At 38.3% G+C, this 20,473-nt stretch overlaps 1 protein-coding gene across 1 annotated transcript in view; it reads left to right on the top strand.

The window, feature by feature from the left end:
- KLHL20 (kelch like family member 20) overlaps nucleotides 1-20,473 on the top strand; it is a 77,957-nt gene that overhangs the window by 28,009 nt on the left and 29,475 nt on the right. The window contains exons 4-6 of the mRNA XM_060091246.1: nucleotides 13,129-13,287; nucleotides 14,588-14,682; nucleotides 17,417-17,532. Of these exons, the coding sequence (XP_059947229.1) occupies nucleotides 13,129-13,287; nucleotides 14,588-14,682; nucleotides 17,417-17,532 (370 nt within the window). The remainder of the gene's footprint in view (nucleotides 1-13,128; nucleotides 13,288-14,587; nucleotides 14,683-17,416; nucleotides 17,533-20,473) is intronic.

The raw sequence follows: 20,473 nt of genomic DNA, 5'->3' as shown, positions 1-20,473 counted from the left end.
CTTTCTGGGTAGATTTTCCTAGGTTGAAGGTTTTTCCCTTTCATGACTTAGAATATATCTTGCCACTCCCTTCCACCGTGCAGCATTTCTGTAGAGAATTCAGCTGATAGCCTTATGGGGATTCCCTTGTAACTGACTTTTTGTTTTTCTGTATCTGTAACTTTTTGCCATTTTAGTTATAATATGTCTTGGTGTAGGTCTGTTTGGGTTCCTCTTGTTTGGGACCCTCTGCTTCCTGTACCTGGATATCTATTTCTTTCTTTAGGTTTGGGAAGCTTTCAGCCATAATTTCTCCAGACAGATTTTTTTTATCCCCTTTTCTCTTTCTTCTCCTTCTGGGATCCCTGTTATGCCTAGTTGGCACACTTTATATTATCCCATAGGTCTCATATGTTGTTTTCATTTTTTTTTCATTTGTCTTTCTGTCTGCTATTCTTATTCAGTGATTTCTATTATTCTATCTCCCAGATCATTCATTCGTTCTTCTGTATTATTTAGTTTGCTATTTCTTATTGCCTTTAGCTCAGTTTTCATCTCAGCATTTAAGTTGTCTAATTTTGATTGGCTCCTCTTCATAGTTTCCTGTTACAGTGATCTTCATTTCTATCAATAGCCTTTCTTAATTCCTTCTGCATTTTTATTACCTCCTTTTTGAACTCAGGGTCTAATAGACTGGAGAGATCTGTTTCATTGTTCTTTCGGGCATTTTCTCTTGTTCTTTTAGTTGGGAGTAGTTCCTACCTCTTCATTTTACTTATTTCTCTATGAATTTAGGAGAAACAGTTATCTACTGTGGTCTTGAAAAGCTGTTTTTGTACACAGGGAACATCCCTGTGTAGCCTGCATGAGTCTAATAGTTTTGATGTGAGGGCTGTTTTTGATATGGATGCCTACCATGTCTTTCCTCAGGGAGTGCTGGCTGTTATCCCCTTGATTGGGGGTGTGATTGGTGGTGTGGTGACCAGAGCCTGCGCTGGATGTCACATCCCTGTTGGCAGCAGGGTCGGCTCCCCAGTTGTTGGAGTAGAAGCCCCTAGAATCGGTTCTAAGCTGTGGTGTGAGATAAGCTGGACTGGAGCACTGTCACTGGGAAAGGAGCTACTGAGTATTCCTCTGCAGGAGCTGTTCACCAAGACATTTACTCTTTGACATTGCCTGTCACCCCTTGTGCACATTCACAAAGTACAGTGCTGTTGGCACTGCCCTCAGCCCCACCTTAGCTGTGGGAACATGGGCAATCAAGTCCCTCAGGCGCTGCGTTCACAAAGCCGCCAGTGCAAATCCGCTGAAATTGCAACACCCAGACCTGCCGTAGTTGAACACCTTGACCTGTCTAGGAGTGCTGGGAATCAGCCCATATCCCAGCCCTGCCTCCACATGTGCACGCCCACAAAGTCCACTGCTTCTAGTGCCTGACCTGCCCCAGAGGAGCAACAGTAACCCACTTGCATGTCCCACAGGCACTTTGCTCACAAAACTGCCAGCTGCATAAATTCACCAGAGTCACGCCCCTGCCAGCAATTGGATCAGATTTGAGCCCCGCCTGTGTGTGGGCAACCCACCAATGCTTGCTTATAGCAGAGTTGTGTCCGTCATGAGCACGCTGAGAATGAGGATGCTATAATGAGGCCATGCCCCTCCCTTTGTGTGCAAGTTGATAATGGAGCTCCTGTGACAGACCCAGGCTCTGTCCTGCCCTCACCCCAAGTTGTGGCCCACACCACACTACATGACCTTCAGGCTGTCTCCACACAGCCAAACCAAGTCCTTTTCTCAGATCTTTCTGTTGAAGCCCAAGTTTCAGCACCCAGCCACTGTACACACCAGCAGGAGTGTGTCTTGGGCTGAGAAGTATACCAAGGTGTCCAGGACTCTCTGTGCTGGTCTCTCTCTAGCCTACCTGCCACAAGCCAGCTGCTGAACTCTCCTCTGAGCCTCTGAAGCTTCCTTTCTGTCCCAGCTGATCTCCCAGTAGGTAAAGGAGGTTCCATGGTGAGCGAACGTTTCCCCTTTCACAGCTCCCTCCCAGGGGCACAGGTCCCATCTCAATTCCTTTTATTTTTTTTTCCTTTCCTCCTACCTATTTACATGTTGATCTTTTCTTGCAGCTTTGGTTGTATGAGATCTTCTGCTAGTGTTCAGTAGGTATTCTGTAATAACTGTTCCACATGTAATGTATTTTGATTAATTTGTGGGAAGAGATGTGCTGCATGTCCTTCTATTCCATGATCTTGATCTCCCCTCCCTTTTTTTCTTGATGAGTCTGGCTAAAAGTTTATCAGTTTTGTTTATCTTTTCAAAGAACCAGATTTTAGTTTCATTGTTCTTTTCTATTTTTTTTTTACTCTCTAATTCATTTATTTGTGCTCTGATTTATGATTTCTTTCCTTCTACTAACTTTGGGTTTTGTTTGTTCTTCTTTCTCTAGTTCCTTTAGGTGTGAGGTTAGGTTGTTTATTTGAGATTTTTCTTGTTTCCTGAGGTAAGCTTGTATCTCTGTAAATTTCCCTCTTAGAACTGTTCATGCTGCGTCCCATAGATTTTGGATCTTTCTGTTTTCATTTGTCTCTAGGTATATATTAATTTCCCCTATGATTTATTTCTTCAGTGATCCATTGGTTGTTTAGTAGCATATTGTTTAGCCTCCATGTGTTTGTGTTTTTTGCAGTTTTTTTTCTTGTAATTGATTTCTAGTCTCATAGTGTTGTGGTCACAAAAGATGCATGACATGATTTCAGTTTTCTTAAATTTACTGAAGCTTGTTTTGTGGCCTAGCATGTGATCTACCCTGGAAAATGTTCCATGTGCACTTGAAAAGAATGTGGTTTTTGCTGCTTTCAGATAGAATGCTCTGTATATATCAGTGAAATCCATTTGGTCTAATGTGTTATTTAAGGCCTATGTTTCTTTGTTGATTTTCTATCTGGATCGTTTGCCCATTGTTTTAAGTGGGGTGTTAAAGTCCCCTACTATTATTGTGTTACTGTCGATTTCTCCTTTTATGTTTGTTAATATTTGACTTATATATTTGGGTATATATATATTTACAATTGTTATGTCTTCTTGGATTGATCCTTTGATCATTATATAGCATCTGTCTTTGTCTCTTGTAATAGTCTTTATTTTAAAGTCTGTTTTGTCTGATATAAGTATTGCTACTCCATCTTTCTTTTATTTCCATTTGCATGGAATATTTTTTTCCATCCCCTCTCTTTGATTCTGTATGTGTCTCTAGATCTGAAGTGAGTCTCTTGTAGGCAGCACATACGCAGGTTTTGTTTTTGTATCCATTCAGCCAGTCTATGTCTTTTGGTTGAGCCTTTAGCCCATTTACATTTAAGATTATTATTGGTGTGTATGTTGCGATTGCCATTTTGTTAATTGTTTTGGATTTGTTTTTGTAGGTCTTTTCTTCCCCTTTCTTATTCTTTTGTTCTCTTCTATCGTGGATTCCTTTTTCGTTTTTGTGTGTATATCTATTGTAGAATTTTGGTTTGCAGTTACCATGTTTTTGTATAGCAGTCTATATATAAACATGGTTGTTTTAACTTGCTGATCTCTTAATTTCAGATGTATTCTAAATACCCTGTATTTGTACTATCCTCCCCTCACAGTTACTATTTTTGATGTCATATTTTACATCTAATTGTTTTGTGTATCCCTTAACTGCTTATTGTGGATACAGATGATTTTATTGCTTTGGTCTTTTTTTTTTAAATAAATTTATTTATTTATTTTTGGCTGCATTGGGTCTTTGTTGCTGCATGCAGGCTTTCTCTAGTTGCAGCCAGCGGGCACTACTCTTTGTTGAGGTGCGCAGGCTTCTCGTTGTGGTGACTTCTCTTGTTGGGGTGCATGGGCTCTAGGGCGGCGGGCTTCAATAGTTGTGGCACATTGGCTCACGGGCTCTAGAGTACAGGCTCAGTAGTTGTGGTACACAGGCTTAGTTGATCCATGGCATGTGGGATCTTCCCAGAGCAGGGATCGAACCTGTGTCCGCTGCATTGGCAGGCGGATTCTTAACCATTGCACCATCAGGGAAGTTCCTGCTTTTGTTTTTTAACCTCCCTACTTGCTTTGTGTGTGGATGATTTCCTAACTTTACTGTATGTTTGCCTTTACCGGTGAGCTTTTTCATTTCATAATTTTCTTGTTTCTATTTGTGGCCTTTTCTTTTTCACCTAATGAAGTTCCTTTAACAACTTATTGACTGGAGACCTATTAATGCATCTTTTATTACCTGAACATATTGACCAGAGGCATATCAATATGTTTTTAGAGAGTAATATAATTAACATCACCATGCGAAGTTGTTAGAGCTTAAAATTGATCAAGGGTTCATTTTACAACTTAAGATTGTTGTTATTCACATTTTGCTCCGTTAGGTTTTTGTTCCAACCTTGTGTATGTTATACACACTAGTTCATTACCATAAAAATTTTTTAATGACTCGTCACAAAATTTTGAATGAAGAAGAATTTTTCAGTGTATTTTATGCAGATACTTTCTCTGACTGTCCAAATGACATATATGCTAGTGTGTTAGAAAATGATAGTTCCTCAGAATATAGTTCTGATTCAGACGATGTGAATATTAGACCAACAAAAAGACAAAAAAAAAACCTTAGTGGTTGATTCTGATACGGAAAGTGAAAATGAAACTCATGGTTCTGGAAAATGCTCCTTTGCTTCTACAGAACAATGTATTGAAAACAGCATTTCATGAAATTAGAAGACTTTACAGGTGTGTCAGGTGTAACTGTTGAATGTAATATCCCACAAAGTGTTAGTGAAATAACAGAACTAATTTTTGTTAACAACTTTTTCGAGTTGGTCACTTCTCAAACTTGTATCACCAACAGAATGAAAAATCACATAAAAAGTATGAGAAGGCTTTAAAATGGACTGATGTAATCAATAGTGACACGAAGAAGATTCTTGGATTAATAATTTTGATGGGACAAATAAGAAAGTCACACTGGAAAGAATATTGATCGACTGATCCCTTACATGAAGTACATATCTTTCCAAAGGTTATGATGAGAAGAAGGTTCAAACAAATGAGGACATTTCTTCACTTTAACGATAAATCAGAAACTCCACTTCCTGCAGACAGAATTTCAAAAGTTAAACCTCTCTTGGATTATTTTCTACCAAAATTTCAGTCGATCTTTATACCCAGACAAGAGCTATCACTTGATGAGGCAATGATAAAGTGGAGAGGATGACTCAGATTCAAAACCTATAATTCCAGAAAACTTACAAAATATGGAGTTTTGGTCAGGATGGTTAGCTAAAGTGAAACTGGGTATACATGCAAACTTGAAATTTACACAGGTGAAGGAAAGAAACTGCAAGAAACAAAGTTATCAGTCATACAACTTTATCTTGGTTCACGGCACCATATTTACCAAGACAATTATTACAACAGTGTGTCCACATCTGAAATATTGTTGAAAAATAAAACCAGAGTTTGTGGGACTATAAGAGAGAATCGTGGTCTACCAAATCAATTAAAGGAGAAATTTTAAAAGTCTACAGAGGGGAGAAATGACATTCTTATGGAAGGGAGAAGTGATTCTTCTTACATGGAAAGACAAGAGGCTAGTCCACATGGTGACAGCTATTCATGAGGCCTCCACAGCATCTACAGGAAAGGAAGACAGGAGGACTGGCCATCAGATAACCAAGCCCACTTGTATACTAGAGTATAATAAATATATGAAAGGAGTTGATTGATCTATATCTGGCAAACTTCAGTATCCTCTGGAAAACTCGAAAATGGTATAAGAAAGTGGGTTTCCATTTGAGTAATTACAGTTTATTCAATGCGTTTAAAGTTTATTGTAGCCTTAATGCACAGAATAAAATGACTTACAAGCAATTTTTGTCAGCAGTAGCTAGAGAATGGGTAACTGAGCATTCTGATGAATGTAGTGGTAGTCCCACACCTGGTCCTTCTTGTGGCATTTCTAAAAGCTGCCTGCAAAGATCCACCTTGTCAACTATCAGGTAAAATAAAAGAACATATTCTAGAGATAATAATACCAACAGGACTAAAAAATAAATAAAAATGCTGCCAGAAAGTGTAAGTCTGCTCTTCCAGGGGAAAGCACAGTGAAACACAGTATATTTGTAATAGATGTTCTTTTCCCCTGCACAGAGGTTCCTGCTATATTGCCCGTCACACTCTAATGAGATATTAGAATGCTTTAGTAAGACATGTACAAAGTTCCAAATAAATACATTAAGTGCAAAAAAAGTTGTCGATATTTACTCAAATGCGGGTGTTTCAATATTTACTTATATAGCAAATCACTGGCCACAGGTGTTAGTTTCTGCAAAAATCCCCCGGTCAATAATGTGTCAACATTTGTCATAAAGCTAATTTGGTGGTGCTGAACTCTTAGATTTTGCTTGTCTTTAACGCTTTTGATTTCTCCATCAAATCTGAATGAAAGCCTTGCTGGTAGAGTATTCTTGGTTGTAGGTTTTTCCTTTTCATCACTTTAAATATATTGTGCCACTCCCTCCTGGCCTGCAGAGTTTCTGCTGAAAAATCAGCTGATAGCCTTATGGGAGTTCCCTTGTATGTTATTTGTTGCTTTTCCCTTGTTGCTTTTAATATTCTCTCTTTATCTTTAATTTTCGTCACTTTGATTACAGTGTATCTTGGTGTGTTCCCCTTTGGGTTTATCCGGTGTGGGACTCTCTGAGCTTACTGAATTTGGGTGATGGTTTCCTTTCCCAGGTTAGGGAAGTTTTCAGCTAGCATGTCTTCAAATATGTTCTCAGGCCCTTTCTTTCTCTCTCCTTCTTCAGGGACCTCTATAATGCGAATATTATTGCATTTGATGTTGTTCCAGAGATCTCTTAAATTGTCCTCATTTCTTTTCATTCTTTGTTCTTTTTTCTGTTCAACAGCAGTGATTTCCACTACTCTATCTTCCAGCTCACTGATCCGTTCCTTTGTATCATTTAGTCTGCTACTGATTCCTTCTAGAGTATTTTTCATTTTATTTATTGTATTCTTCATCTCTGTTTTGTTCTTCTTTATATTTTTCTTTATATTTTCAATCTTAACCACTGGAGCACCAGGGAAGTCTCATAAATAAAGTTGTCTTTTGCTTTTTGTTTTTTTTTTTAAAAAACTTCTGACTTCTCATTCTGTGCATCCATTCTTCTCCTGCGTTCTTTGATCTTTATGATCATTACTCTGAACTCTTTCTCAGGTAGATTGCTTTTCTCCACTTCACATAGTTCTTCTGGGGTTTTATCTTGTTCTTCCATCTGCAATATATTCCTCTGCCACCTCATTTTGTCTAAGTTGGTATTTTATTTTTATGATGTGGTGTGTTAGTTACATTTCTCAACCTTGAAGAAGTGCCCTACTCTAGGAGACGTCCTTTGCATCCCAGCAGTACACTCCCCTCTTGTCACCCAAGCTGTATGCTCTAGGGGTTCCCTGTAAGAGGGCTGTGTGGGTCCTTCTGTTGTGGAGGGCTGACTGTGTGTGAACTGTTAGGCTTGGTTAGCCCCTAGTCCAGTTGGTTGCCAAGCTCTGCCTTGTGTTGATGCTGCTGGCTGCTGTTTAGTGGGGCATGGTCACAAGGAGGATGATTGCAGAACCTAGGGGGCTCCAGGGTTAGTTATGGTTCACTGGTAGGTGGAGTCAGGGTCCCAAAGACCCTGGGGCCATTGCCCACCCAGTGGTGGGTAAAGCCAGATTCTGGGGCTAGTGCCAGACTACCAGAAGACAGAGCTGGCTCCTGGAGTCTGCTGCAGGGCCCAGGGATCCCTGAGCTCATTTCAGATTATTGGGGAATATGGGGGCATTTCCTGACACAGTTGGGTATGGGGTCCACTGTGTCCCAAACCTTGCATTAGCCTGCTAGTGGGCAGGGCCAGGTCCCAGCTGATTCCAGGGTATGGTCTGGCCTGCTGTTGGTGTACTTGATCCACAGGCTACAGGATCATAGTTTTCTTGTTTCTGGTGCCCGCCTCCTGATGGGTGAGGCTGGTCTAGAGGCTAGTGCAGGCTTGTTGGTGGGAAGGGCTGGTGCCTGCCCAGTGGTGGGTGGAGCTGGGCCTTGGCCCTCTGGTGGGCAGAGCTGTGTCCAGGGTCGTGTTTAGAGAGAGCCATGGGCTCAGGAAGTCTTTAGGCAGCCAGTCTGCTGATGGATAGGGCTGTGTCCCTGCCCACTTAGTTGTTTGGCCCAAGGCATCCCAGCACTGGCATTTACAGGCTACTGGGTAGGGCCAGGTCTTGTTGCTAATGAGCCAAGATAGCAACTGCCAGTAGCATTGTTCACACATTTGAATGTTCCCCAGTAGGTCTGCCACCAGTGTCTATGTCCCCAGGGTGAGCCGCTGTCACCCCCCACCTCTCTAGGAGACTGTCCAAGACCAGCAGGTAGGTCTGGCAGAGGCTCCTATCAAATTACTGCTTTTTCCCTGGGTCCCGGTGCACGTGAGATTTTTGTGTGCACACTTTAAGAGTGAAGTCTCTATTTCCCCCAGTCCTGTGGGGCTCCTGCAATTAAGCCCCACTGGCCTTCAAAACCAAATGCTCTGGGGGCTCTTCTTCCCAGTGCCTTACTCCTGGCCTAGGGAGTCTGACGTGGAGCTCAGAACTCTCACTCCTTTGGGAGAACCTCTGCAATATTATTCTCTAGTTTGTTGGTTGCCCTCCTAGAGCTATGGGATTTTTTTTTCCTTTTTTTTTTCTGCACTGCACGCCTTGTGGGATCTTAGTTCCCTAACGAGGGATTGGACCCGAGCCCTCGGCAGTGAAAGTGCAGAGTCCTAACCACTGGACCACCAGGGAATTCCCTGGGCTATGGGATTTGATTATATCATGAGTCTGCCCCTCCTGTCAGTCTTGTTGTGGTTCCTTCTTTATACCTTTAGTTGTAGAAGATCTTTTCCTAGTAGGTTCCAGTCTTTTTCATCAATGGTTCTTCTGCAGATATTGTAATTTTGGTGTGCTCATGAGAGGAGGTGAGCTCGGGGTCTTTCTGCTTTGCCATCTTGGCTACTCTCCCCTCTTAGCTCTTTTATATTCTTATTTTTTGTCCACATATGTTAGTCTCTTATTAATGTGTTTCTATCTATTACCCCTTGCATTATCTGTAGTTTATATTTGTTGTCACTATGTTGCTTGATGAATATATAATCCTTTTGTTTCTTTCTTATAAATCGTAACTTTTAGCTTTGTAAAGTGTTCTCCTTTGTCAGATTTAATTATTTTGTTCTCTGAATTCTATTTTGTCTGATATCTGGCTTTCTGTTCCTGTTTTCTTATTGTTTTCAGTTGCTTGATGTATCTTGGCCCATCCCTTTACTTTTAGTCTTTTTGCATCATGATGTTTTAGGTATTTTTCTTGAATTGGGTTTTGCTTTATGAGCCAGTTTGAAAATCTTTTTCTTTAAATAGGCAGTTAAAACCCACTTGTATCTATTGCTATGACTGATATGTTTGTTCTCAACTCTGTTATATTATATTTTTGTAAATAGTATCTGATTTAGTTGTTTTTACTCTGTTTCTCTGTATAGTGTCTTCTTTGCTTTTCATTTTAATATCTTTTAGTATATAGGAAGGTTTGTATTTTCATTCCAGTGGTTACTTTTGTGAACTAGGAAAAAAAAGAGCAAATTAAACCCAAAGTAGAAGGAACAAAGTATAAAGGATGAAGCAAAAATCAATGGTACTTTGAAAAAAATTGATGAACCTCTATCTGTACTGATAAAGAAAAAATGGAGAGAAGATACAAATTACCAGTATCAGAAATAAAAGAGAGGACATCACTTCAAATCCCTCAGACATTAAAAAGGATAATAAGGGAATATCATGAGCAATGTTTTGCCAATAAATTCAACAACATGAAATTGACAAATTGTTTGAAAAACACAAATTACAAAAACTTAAGAAGAAACAGAAAACCAGAATAACCCTATATCTGTGAAAGAAATTTTAAACCAATGATTTAAAAACCTTCCCCCCCAAAAAAAAACACCAGTCCCAGAAGGTGAATTCTATTGAACCTTTAAGAAAGAAATAATACTAATCCTATACCAAATCTTTCAGAAAAAAGTGGTGGAGGTTGCCAAACAAGGTCAAAATCACCCTGATTTCAAAACCACAGACACTAAAATAAAACTACAGATCAATATCTCTCATGAATTTAGATGAGAAAGTCCTTAATACAATATTAGTAAATTGATTCCAACAAAATATAAAAAGAGGAATACACCATAACTGAATGGAGTTTATACTTCATTAAAATTAATTGAGTCCGTATTTTATAGTCACACTTAATTTCTCATTCAAAGTAACTCCTTCACACAACTTCTTTAACAGATTTGACTCTTAACTTCATTCCACTATTTTTAAATATCAAATCCACTCTCCAAAAAATAAAGATTTGCCATCATTTAGGATTTCCAAAATAATTTGCCAAAGTCATTGGACCCCAGATTAAGAAATCCCTGCAGTTCTAACCCTGCCTCCAAAGTCAACTGATATATTGAAATCCCAGTGAGGAAACCTTACCCTTGATCATGGACTAGAATGGTTCTGTGTAGATGCAAAGAAAGTTACCATTTGGGGCTGAAAACTTGTGATTCATTTAAGTTATTTTCAAACTTAAATCTATATTTAATTTCCTTCTATTTTATTAGGCATAACTTAATTCATACAGTGTTACGCTTGCTCCTAAACATAAAGTTAAATTTTTTCTTTCAACTCAACATCACTGAATTCACCATTCATTTCTGTTACAACTCTAGAATACTTACTTTCCTTATTCATTCTTATTGTTTTCAGCTTTATTCATTCTTCAGATTGTATCTACATTTATCTGAAGAAACTAAAAGTAAGCGCATTGCCATAATAGTGTGGGACTTAAAATTAGATCTCCTGCAAACTCTTATTTAAAAAGCGGGTATTTTAAAGCATTATTTTCTTAACCTGGTTGTTTGGTTCAAGGATAGACTTCAGTGCTAGATTTGCCCTAATGGTAGATCATGAACGTCTTTTTCTTGTTGATGGAAAAAAGAGAAGTGACGTTTTAACCAGACTTTGTTCATCAAAAATATTATTTTTACTCTTTGCTCTTAGTGCCAAAAAACATTTTCTCACACAGATGTTTGTGTCTTCTTGCCATCTAAGATTTCCAGTAAGTGACTTGTTAATATCATAGCGGTTTATTCATAAACTTTAAACTTGGTGTTCCTTGATATTTTTATATTTGTTTTATAATCACTAAATTGGGGAAAAAATTTATACTCTGACAAGATCCTAAAAGAGTGTTAACGCACTTCACAAAGATATACAATACCACTTGTCTTAAGTAAAGAAATCAGAGTAAAAAGAAAATAAGAGGAAAGAAAGATACAACTATGGCTAAAATTTTGTATGCCGTGAAGGCCAGCATACTTCATTTGGAGCTAGGCCCCAAATCTGGCTCTTGACTTTATAGCCCCCAACATAAGGCTGCCAGATAAAATGCAGGATGGCCAGTTGAATTTGTTTCAGATGAACAACAAATAGTTTTTAGTATAAATACGCCCTGTACTCTTATTTGCTAAATCCAACAACCCTGCCACAGAGAGTACAATGCAGTCATTCTAACTAAGTGACCTGGCTAGGCAACCTCACCTAAAATTTAAAGGTTTCCTATTTCATTCCTGAACCCCAGAAGGTCTCTCACTCAGATGATATGAAGACTTGTGCCATAAAACTCGAAGTGCTTATTAATGTTTTCTACTATAAGTACAGATGACTTTATGGCCCTTAACTTTTATTTTGAGATTTGCATTTTTTCTAATGTACTTAGGGAATAATTCTTAATCACATATTCAAATTGTTATGGCTTATCTCGTTTCCTGCTAAATATTCTGACTTTTTGACGAGCATGAAAATAACCCTGTCCCGAGAGGGTACATTGTCAGCATCAGAGGTTGCATGGTGGGAATTTGAGCTCTTAAACCATATTCTTCCTTCACTAACAGACATCACATGTAGCACACTCTTCTGAAGGGGGGAACAAACCACATGGAGTATAGCAGTGACCATTTCCCTTCTCTGCATTGCGCCTTGTCCCTTTTACTCTACATACTGATGACAAGCTTTACAAGATTTTGGGATTTGTGGCTGGACTGCACAGCAATGTTGCCATTTCATCTGCATTCTGACAATGCCCTAAAGCCTTGGGTACAGATAAATAATTGGTGTGTTTGTAGTTTCATATATAGATATATAGATATGAGAATATGAACATATCAGAGTGGTTTGGTCCTCAGAGTGGTTTTCCTGGGTCTAATGCTCTCATCATTATGTTCATTCTTGCTTGTAGAAATGCTGACATGCTCATTCTTTTTTCAAACTGGCCCCTTGGTGTTTCTGCCCCAGACATTGCCCTTTCAGCAACTAACCTTCCTCTGGAAGCTTTTCCTGATTTTTTTATATGCCTCACCCTGGGAGTTCTAATTTGGTATAGTTAGTTTAGTTTATTTTGAATATAAATTTTTATCTTCATACTTCATTTTGGAAAAAAAGTATTATTTTTCTTAAATTGCTTAAATCACAAATTATTATTTTTCCTAAGTTTTAATTGTGCCCTCTGTATTCTCCTATGTTCCCTTTTTAAAAATTAATAAACTTTATGTTTTTAGAGTTTTAGGTTCCAAGCAAAATTGAGCAGAAAGTACAGTTCCCATGTACCCTGTCTCCACACACACATAACCTCTCCCAGTATCAACATCTTGCACCACAGAAGTACATTTGTTACAACTAAAGAACCTACCTTGACATATTATTATCACCCAAAGTCCATAATTTACATTTGGGTTCACTCTTTGTGTACATTTTATGAGTTCTGACGCATGTATAATGATATGTATCCACCACTGTAGTGTCATACAGGATAGTTTCATTGTCCTAAAAATCCTCTGTGCTCCACCTATCTCTGTTTTCTTTTTAAACTTTTCTTATTCTCTGGTACTATTTTGAAATTCAGCTCCATTGTGTAATAGAGTTTTTCCCTACAACCCTGAAGAAAAATATTAAAACAATCAAATCTGATCACAGAGTTCTTTTTTTTTTTTTTTCTTACCGAACTTCAAACAGGTGATGGAAAGTGAAGAGTTCATGTTGCTTCCAGCCAATCAACTCATTGATATAATATCTAGTGATGAACTAAATGTTCGCAGCGAAGAACAGGTGTTCAATGCAGTGATGGCCTGGGTTAAATACAGTATTCAAGAAAGACGTCCTCAGTTACCCCAGGTATGATGGAAATGCTTCTTTAAGTAACTGTTTTGTACTGGATGAAATAATATGTATTTGACTTGCAAAAAAGAAACAATCTTCACTAGCCTTCATATTAGACTGTAAAAAAGACCATCTCTTTCCAAATAATCAAGGAGATAAGTGTTAAGAAGCATTTTAAGCATTTATCATTATGAACTTTTTGCTCCTTTGCTTCTTCTGTTTTGCATCAACTCTAGGTTTGGGCCATAGCACAAATCAGAACTTAAATGATACAAAATGAACAAAAGAAAGTAAGGATAGCAATTATCATGTTTCACTTCCCTATGGCTTGGAAATCCCACCACAGTTTGAAGAGTAAAGAATTATATGGGTCATAAGTGGTCACTAAATGAAATATTTAATGTTCTTGTTATTATGATGATAGTCCTTAGCAATTTAATGGGATATTCTTCTAGATTGTTAATTAGAGTACAGCCATGTGAGCTAATTATAGAAGAGCTTATAACAACATACTGCTGAAAGCGTAAAATAGCATTCTAAAGTGATATTAGTGTGCTTTCAATTTTCTGATTATTCTAATTACTGAATTGGTGGTTAGAATAAATTTAGTATTTATGCCTTCCCTCCATCTTCACTGTTTATTAGTTAGATCAATTAATTAATCCAATTAGATCTCAAAATAGTTGGAAACACAGTAGGGAGCATGGGTTATGTATTCTCTTAAATATCTTGCAGATGGGAGTTTGTGCCTTTAATAGTGTTTATTTATTTATTTATTTTTATTTATTTATTTTTTTAGCACAATGGGTTCATCTTAAACTCATGTCTTTAATTTGAAAACTCTGTGTTTTCCTCTCTCTGGTCCTTTCCCCGGAACATCAACTCCTGTGTCTCCTTTCAAAACCCTCACTGGCCTTCAGAGTCATCTCAAAACCAGTTTACATGCACTGAATTTGTATTTACCCAAACCTATTATCTCCAAATTATAGATACTCTCATCCATCAAACTGCACTCCCAACCAGCCAAACACACAGTGATTTTTTCTGTTTTGAAGTTTTGTATGGGACATAAGTAAACCAGATTGCAGCCTTCCTGACGTCAGGTGTGGCTGTGTTAATTTATCTCTGCATCCTCTGAGCCTGGCACATTTAGGAACATGGTAGGTGCTCAGTATTGGCTGGAAAAATAAATTGAGATAATTGCATTAGACCTTCCTAAATGGGGTACCACAATGAGCTGTCTGACAAACTGCTCTTGACATCATTTTCTGGAATCATCTGTGCATCATCTTTAATAGTGTTTATTATCTCATAGGTGCTGCAGCATGTTCGTTTGCCTTTGCTTAGTCCCAAGTTTCTGGTGGGTACTGTAGGCTCTGATCCCCTCATCAAAAGTGATGAAGAATGCAGGTATGAATGACCTTGGATGGGAAAAATCAACAACCAAACATTCCTGTCCTCTCCTAATTTCCTTATTTGTATTGCTTCCTAAATATTGTATTTTTTAGTGCTGAAATCAAGGCAGTATTTAACTGGTTTTTCTTCTGGGCTAGGGTCAAAAGGAGATGGAAAAAGAGATGACAACTTACAGCATTCCATTCCATTAGTTTTTTTTATGTGTGGTATTTATTGGTGTAGAAGTGGCAATAAAGAGGTAGATTTCTAAGATTTAATGCAAGCTTGAGTTTGAAGAGGCAGTTCTCTGCTAATACATCTTTTCTTGAGATAAATAATGCTCTTGACTCCATCAAAAAAGTGTATGAGGAGGGCTTCCCTGGTGGTGCAGTGGTTGAGAGCCCGCCTGCCGATGCAGGGGACATGGGTTCGTGCCCCGGTCCGGGAAGATCCCATATGCCACGGAGCAGCTGGGCCCGTGAGCCATGGCTGCTGAGCCTGTGCATCCGGAGCCTGTGCTCCGCAACGGGAGAGGCCACAACAGTGAGAGGCCCGTGTACTGCAAAAAAAAAAAAAAAAAGTGTATAAGGAGCACTTTTTCATTCCATCACATATGCCTAGTTAGGTAATAGGATCAGCCTTGCTTTCTGAGATCGTGGACAGAGTTAAAGGTCTACTACACCCCTAAAGTAGCTATGGAAAGATTTCCACTAGAGCTTGATGAAGCTGTTTCATGATGTTTTTTTGACTGAAAGAAACTCTAAATGCTTTTACATGACAAACAAACAGAACACCTACTTTATTGGGCTATCTCTGTACTATATACAAAATTTAATAAACTACTTTTCCACTTGACACATTTTAAAGTTCAGTTTCAAATCCTAAACCATACGGTGTTTTGTTTTTTGTTTTTTGTTTTTGCGATACGCGGGCCTCCCACTGCTGTGGCCTCTCCCCTTGCGGAGCACAGGCTACAGATGCGCAGGCTCGGGCCACGGCCCACGGGCCCAGCCACTCCGCGGCTCGTGGGATCCTCCCGTACCGGGGCACAAACCTGCGTCCCCCGCATCGGCAGGCGGACTCTCAACCACTGCGCCACCAGGGAAGCCCCATACGGTGTTTTTAACTATTGTTTCCCAGCATGTTCCATATATAACAATGAAAGAGTGAGTCAGAACTCTCTTTAAACTATACCAACCTTTGGATCTCCCTTCGTGACTAAAGAAACTTGTTCTAGAATCAGGAATCTCTAGAACAGAGGTAGGACATATAGATTCATTTGCATTTCTTCTATAATCTGAAGTGTGTTCCTTTAACAGGAGATGTTAGAGGGGGTTTTAGGTGTTTACCTTTTAAACTTAAAGACAAGTGGCAATTAATTCCCCCAAAATATTTATAACAGCAGAAGGAAAACCACATGAACTATGGCTGCTGAAATCTGAAGAAACAATACAAAGGTGCCCCTCTCCCATAAAATATAAATTGGATTGTACTGATTCCAGTACAGAAATTAAAGATACTTATAAAGTCACTTTTAAAAGAAGCCTGTTCCTGATATCCTGACCTTATTATTTACTAGCTGTGTGACCTTATTCAAGTTACTTAAACCTCTTTCTGGTACAGTTCCTTTATCTATAAAATAGGGATAATAACAGTACCTATTCCACAGGGCTGTGGTGGAGGTTAAATGAGTTAATATGTATTAAGCCCTTATTATTGTTGTTACTATTAATTTTATGTTGGCCACTAAGTATTAGCTCTATAGTACTCTTTCTAGGAACCCTTGAACAACTTAATTAAAAACCAGTAATTAGGAGATCACAGTCTTTGTTTTTAGCTAAGGAAGCTAGAAAAAGTTCTTGGCCATCAGCTTGGGATTTTGGGGGGGGGTTGTTTGTTTTTGTTTTTAACATAAATAAACTCAGATGAGGCCTTAGCAAAGCCATATACTGGAAGTACATTACTGGGTCATGCCTGGAACTGGTCCAGCAGGAATGAATTACTCGATGTAATATAAAGTAAAAAGAGAAATGAAAATATAGTGTAATTTAGGAAACACTTTCAGAGTTGAGAAAGAACAGTGACAGATTGAATTTGCACTAGTCACACACTGAATCGTTCAAAGGACTCAAGTGAAATAAGTACATAAATAGTATAAGTTAGGATATTGTATTTAACAAGTGTAATTACTAGGTTCTTCTCATAAAGTACCTTAATAGAAAAAAAAAAACAAAACTGTTCATCCTCAGTAGACTTGTTGAGAATAAACTATTCATACAGTACCAGATAGAAAATTAATATTAAATGACAGTAGAGTGTTTCTTTTTAGCAATCCAATTTTTGACCTAGTTTTATTACTTTAATCTAGCAAATATCTAGTGTCATGGCTAATGTGCTACTTTGCCAGTATCCTGCAAAATCTAGTAAAATTCATTAGAAAGCAGTAGTAACTATGCAGGCTGATAATTAAGTTGTAATTTTTAGTTTCCCATAAGTTATTGTTAGCCTCAAGCATGTTGAGCTTTAGGCTAAATTTGTGGTAAGATATGAAGTCATGATGGAAATACCAATCAATTCATAGCTCACAGTGTGACTGGCATCATTGCTCTTTTTAATGTTGGCTGGCATTCATGATTTGGTTTGATTTATGCTTGCTCCCCTTTGCCATCTTACATATTCCTTAACCATATTGGGATTTGACTAACAATATTATTTAGACATTTGGAATAACGGCAGAATTTTTCCACAGAGACTTGGTAGATGAGGCGAAAAACTATCTTCTATTGCCTCAAGAACGACCACTAATGCAAGGACCAAGGACAAGACCACGGAAACCTATTCGATGTGGAGAAGTACTCTTTGCAGGTTTGGATCTTAATATACTGTGACTAAACCGAATATTTTCCTACTTGAGAGACTGTCATTTGAGTAGTCCTTTGGTCGGTTGTGATATCTGTAAGAAATGCATAATAATTTATGATGTGGACTTCCCTGGCGGTCCAGTGGTCAAGACTCCATGCTTCCACTGCCAGGGGCACAGGTTCAGTCCCTCGTTGGGGAATTAAGAACCAGCATGCTGTGCAGCACATGGCCAAAAAAATAAAATATTTTTTTTAAATTGTAAAAAAAAAAATGTTCACACCTTTTAAAAACAAACAAAAAATAACATGATGTATCTTGACTCTTAACTCATGATCCAACACTGGTGCTCTCCAAAAGAGTGCTGCATTTTTATATAAATCTAAAAATGTCATGCAGTGGATGTTTTGTTATAATAAATCATATGCATGAATTTATATTCCAGTGTGCCAGTCACCTCATAATTACATGGAACTGTCAAGAAACATTATCTTACATTAAACAGTTACACTCTTTCCTAGCTCTCCTGAGCTAGATTGAGCCCAAGACATCCTGCTGTATCATTCTGCTCCCACTGTCTGCCCCTAATATCTGAGAACTTTCAATCACTTCTGTGCACATAAATTCACCTCTCTTAGTCACTTGAATAACAACTTTCTCACTGTTTGGTAAAACTTCTCACTAGTTCTGTCTTAGTCCGTTCAGACCGCTATAACAGAAAACCATATACTGGGTGGCTTATAAACAACAGAAATTTATTTCTTATAGTTCTGGAGGCTGGCAAGTACAAGATCAAGGTGCCAGCAGATTTTGGTGTCTGGTGAGGGCCCACTTTGTCCTTCTTTGTAGACTCCATCTTTTCATCTTTTGCTATGTCCTCATGTGGAGGAAGGGGCATGGGATCTCTCTGAAGTCTCTTATAAGAGTACTAATTCCATTCATGAGGGCAGAGCACCTCCCTAAGGCCTCACCTCCTGATACCATCACATTGAGGAATAGGTTTCAATATATGAATTTCAGAGGGACACATTCAGTCTATAGCAAGTTCTTTCTCTTCAAAATTTTTTTCAAATCTTGATTCATGGAACTAGCTGGAACCTATTGTATTCTTTGTATTTATGCTCCCACATTTCAGTAATTCCATGGCTATTAAATGTAGGCTTCCTCGGATTCTCTTTGATATGTTAAGTGTTCTATTCCTTTTCATCAGGGAATTCTATGTAATCACTGGGGCACAGTATCCTTTCCCTTCAGCCTAACCACTTGCCTATATTTTCCCCTTCAGTTTTATCTTCTCTTGGCATGTGGGAATGTATTTTCCCTTACATTTTTAGAAGAAAAATTTGATAATTTATGTTTGAGATCTCCTTTTTAAATTTTTTCATCTAAATTTCTTCACATAGAGGACTGTAGCATTTCTTCAACAAGAAAATTGATGCCACATTTTCTTTTTCTGTCTAATCCTCATCGGGCTTTTTCCTTCTCTTTTGAAAGATTCCTTCATTCCTGTTTTAGATTTCAAACTTGATTATTAATTCATCATGTACTGAATTCTCCATACTCCCAGTATCCTATGTCTCTGTTTATTGTTATTAATAGATTTATTTCTATTATCATTCTTATTTATTCCTATGACTTTCATTCCTATATATGCATGCACAGGTACATATTCACATACTCATGTGGGTTTACTTGCTTGCATGCTCACACCTATGTACATCTGCCTCCTCACTCCCACATACCATCTATAGTTGCCATAAATCGGTGAATAAATTCATTGCCAGATCTGGTTAAGTTCCCAGGGAGGTCTTTATAACATTTGTTTCGCTTTGTTGGTTAAACTAGATAAATTATATTGTTAAAGGTCTTTTATTTATAAAAGTAGTTTATGTGCCAGCTCCCTATACATACAAGAATGCTATAAATTACATCAGAGTTTCTGTTTCCCCAATTATGCAAGTCAGTTATCTATTTTTTTTTAATTAGAAGGATGCAAGATCTAATTATTTGGTACCTAAGGTTTATTTTCATGATGTCATGTTGGTTTCAGGAATTCTAGTACTAGTAGGGCCATCTTTGTGGAGGTATATCCATTGTTATCAAGATCTATTAACTATTTTATTTGGCTGTATGGTACCTGGAGAAGGGAGGACAGTATACTACTGTTTCATCAGCCTCAGAATATTCTGGCAGTGAATTAAGAACTAGATTAAGGAAGAGGGGAAGATAATGTGAACTCAGGAGAAAATGGAACAGAAGAGAACCTTCCTATGATCAAAAGCTAGAAACTAAGCCAAATAGGTTTATGGAAAGTACAATACATTTCAGGTCCGGAGTTCTTTATGGATTCAGTGGGGGTTACCAATCCAGTGAAACTAGACAAGGTACACCTTTGGGGCTGCTGAGAGACAATAATGTAGCTCCATTAAATAGAAATTTAAACTTGACTTGAATTACTCAACAGCTGCCATCTTTATCCTGCTGGTTCCCACCATATTCCAATATAACATGATTATAAATTGTCAGGTGCCATGTTTTCAATGTGTAACCATCTTCACTAAACTCTCATTTGCCTCTGTTGATTAAATCATGGTATTAATGAAATCACACTTTGCCTTCCTTAGAAGCCAGTTAAATTGGATCAATTTCATGATCTCAAACTTTTTTTTTTTTTTTTGCGGTATGTGGGCCTCTCACTGTTGTGGCCTCTCCCGTTGCAGAGCACAGGCTCCGGATGTGCAGGCTCAGCGGCCATGGCTCACGGGCCCAGCTGCTCCGCGGCATGTGGGATCTTCCCGGACCGGGGCACGAACCCGTGTCCCCTGCATCAGCAGGCGGACTCTCAACCACTGTGCCACCAGGGAAGCCCCATGATCGCAAACTCTTGCTAGTAATCTCATAATTTCATACTGCTGATTGGGTATCTGATTCCTCTACTATATTTTTA

This window comes from Mesoplodon densirostris, chromosome 2 (assembly GCF_025265405.1).
Source record: "Mesoplodon densirostris isolate mMesDen1 chromosome 2, mMesDen1 primary haplotype, whole genome shotgun sequence".
Taxonomy (NCBI): domain Eukaryota; kingdom Metazoa; phylum Chordata; class Mammalia; order Artiodactyla; family Ziphiidae; genus Mesoplodon; species Mesoplodon densirostris.
This window is presented reverse-complemented; position numbering and strand designations above follow the sequence as displayed.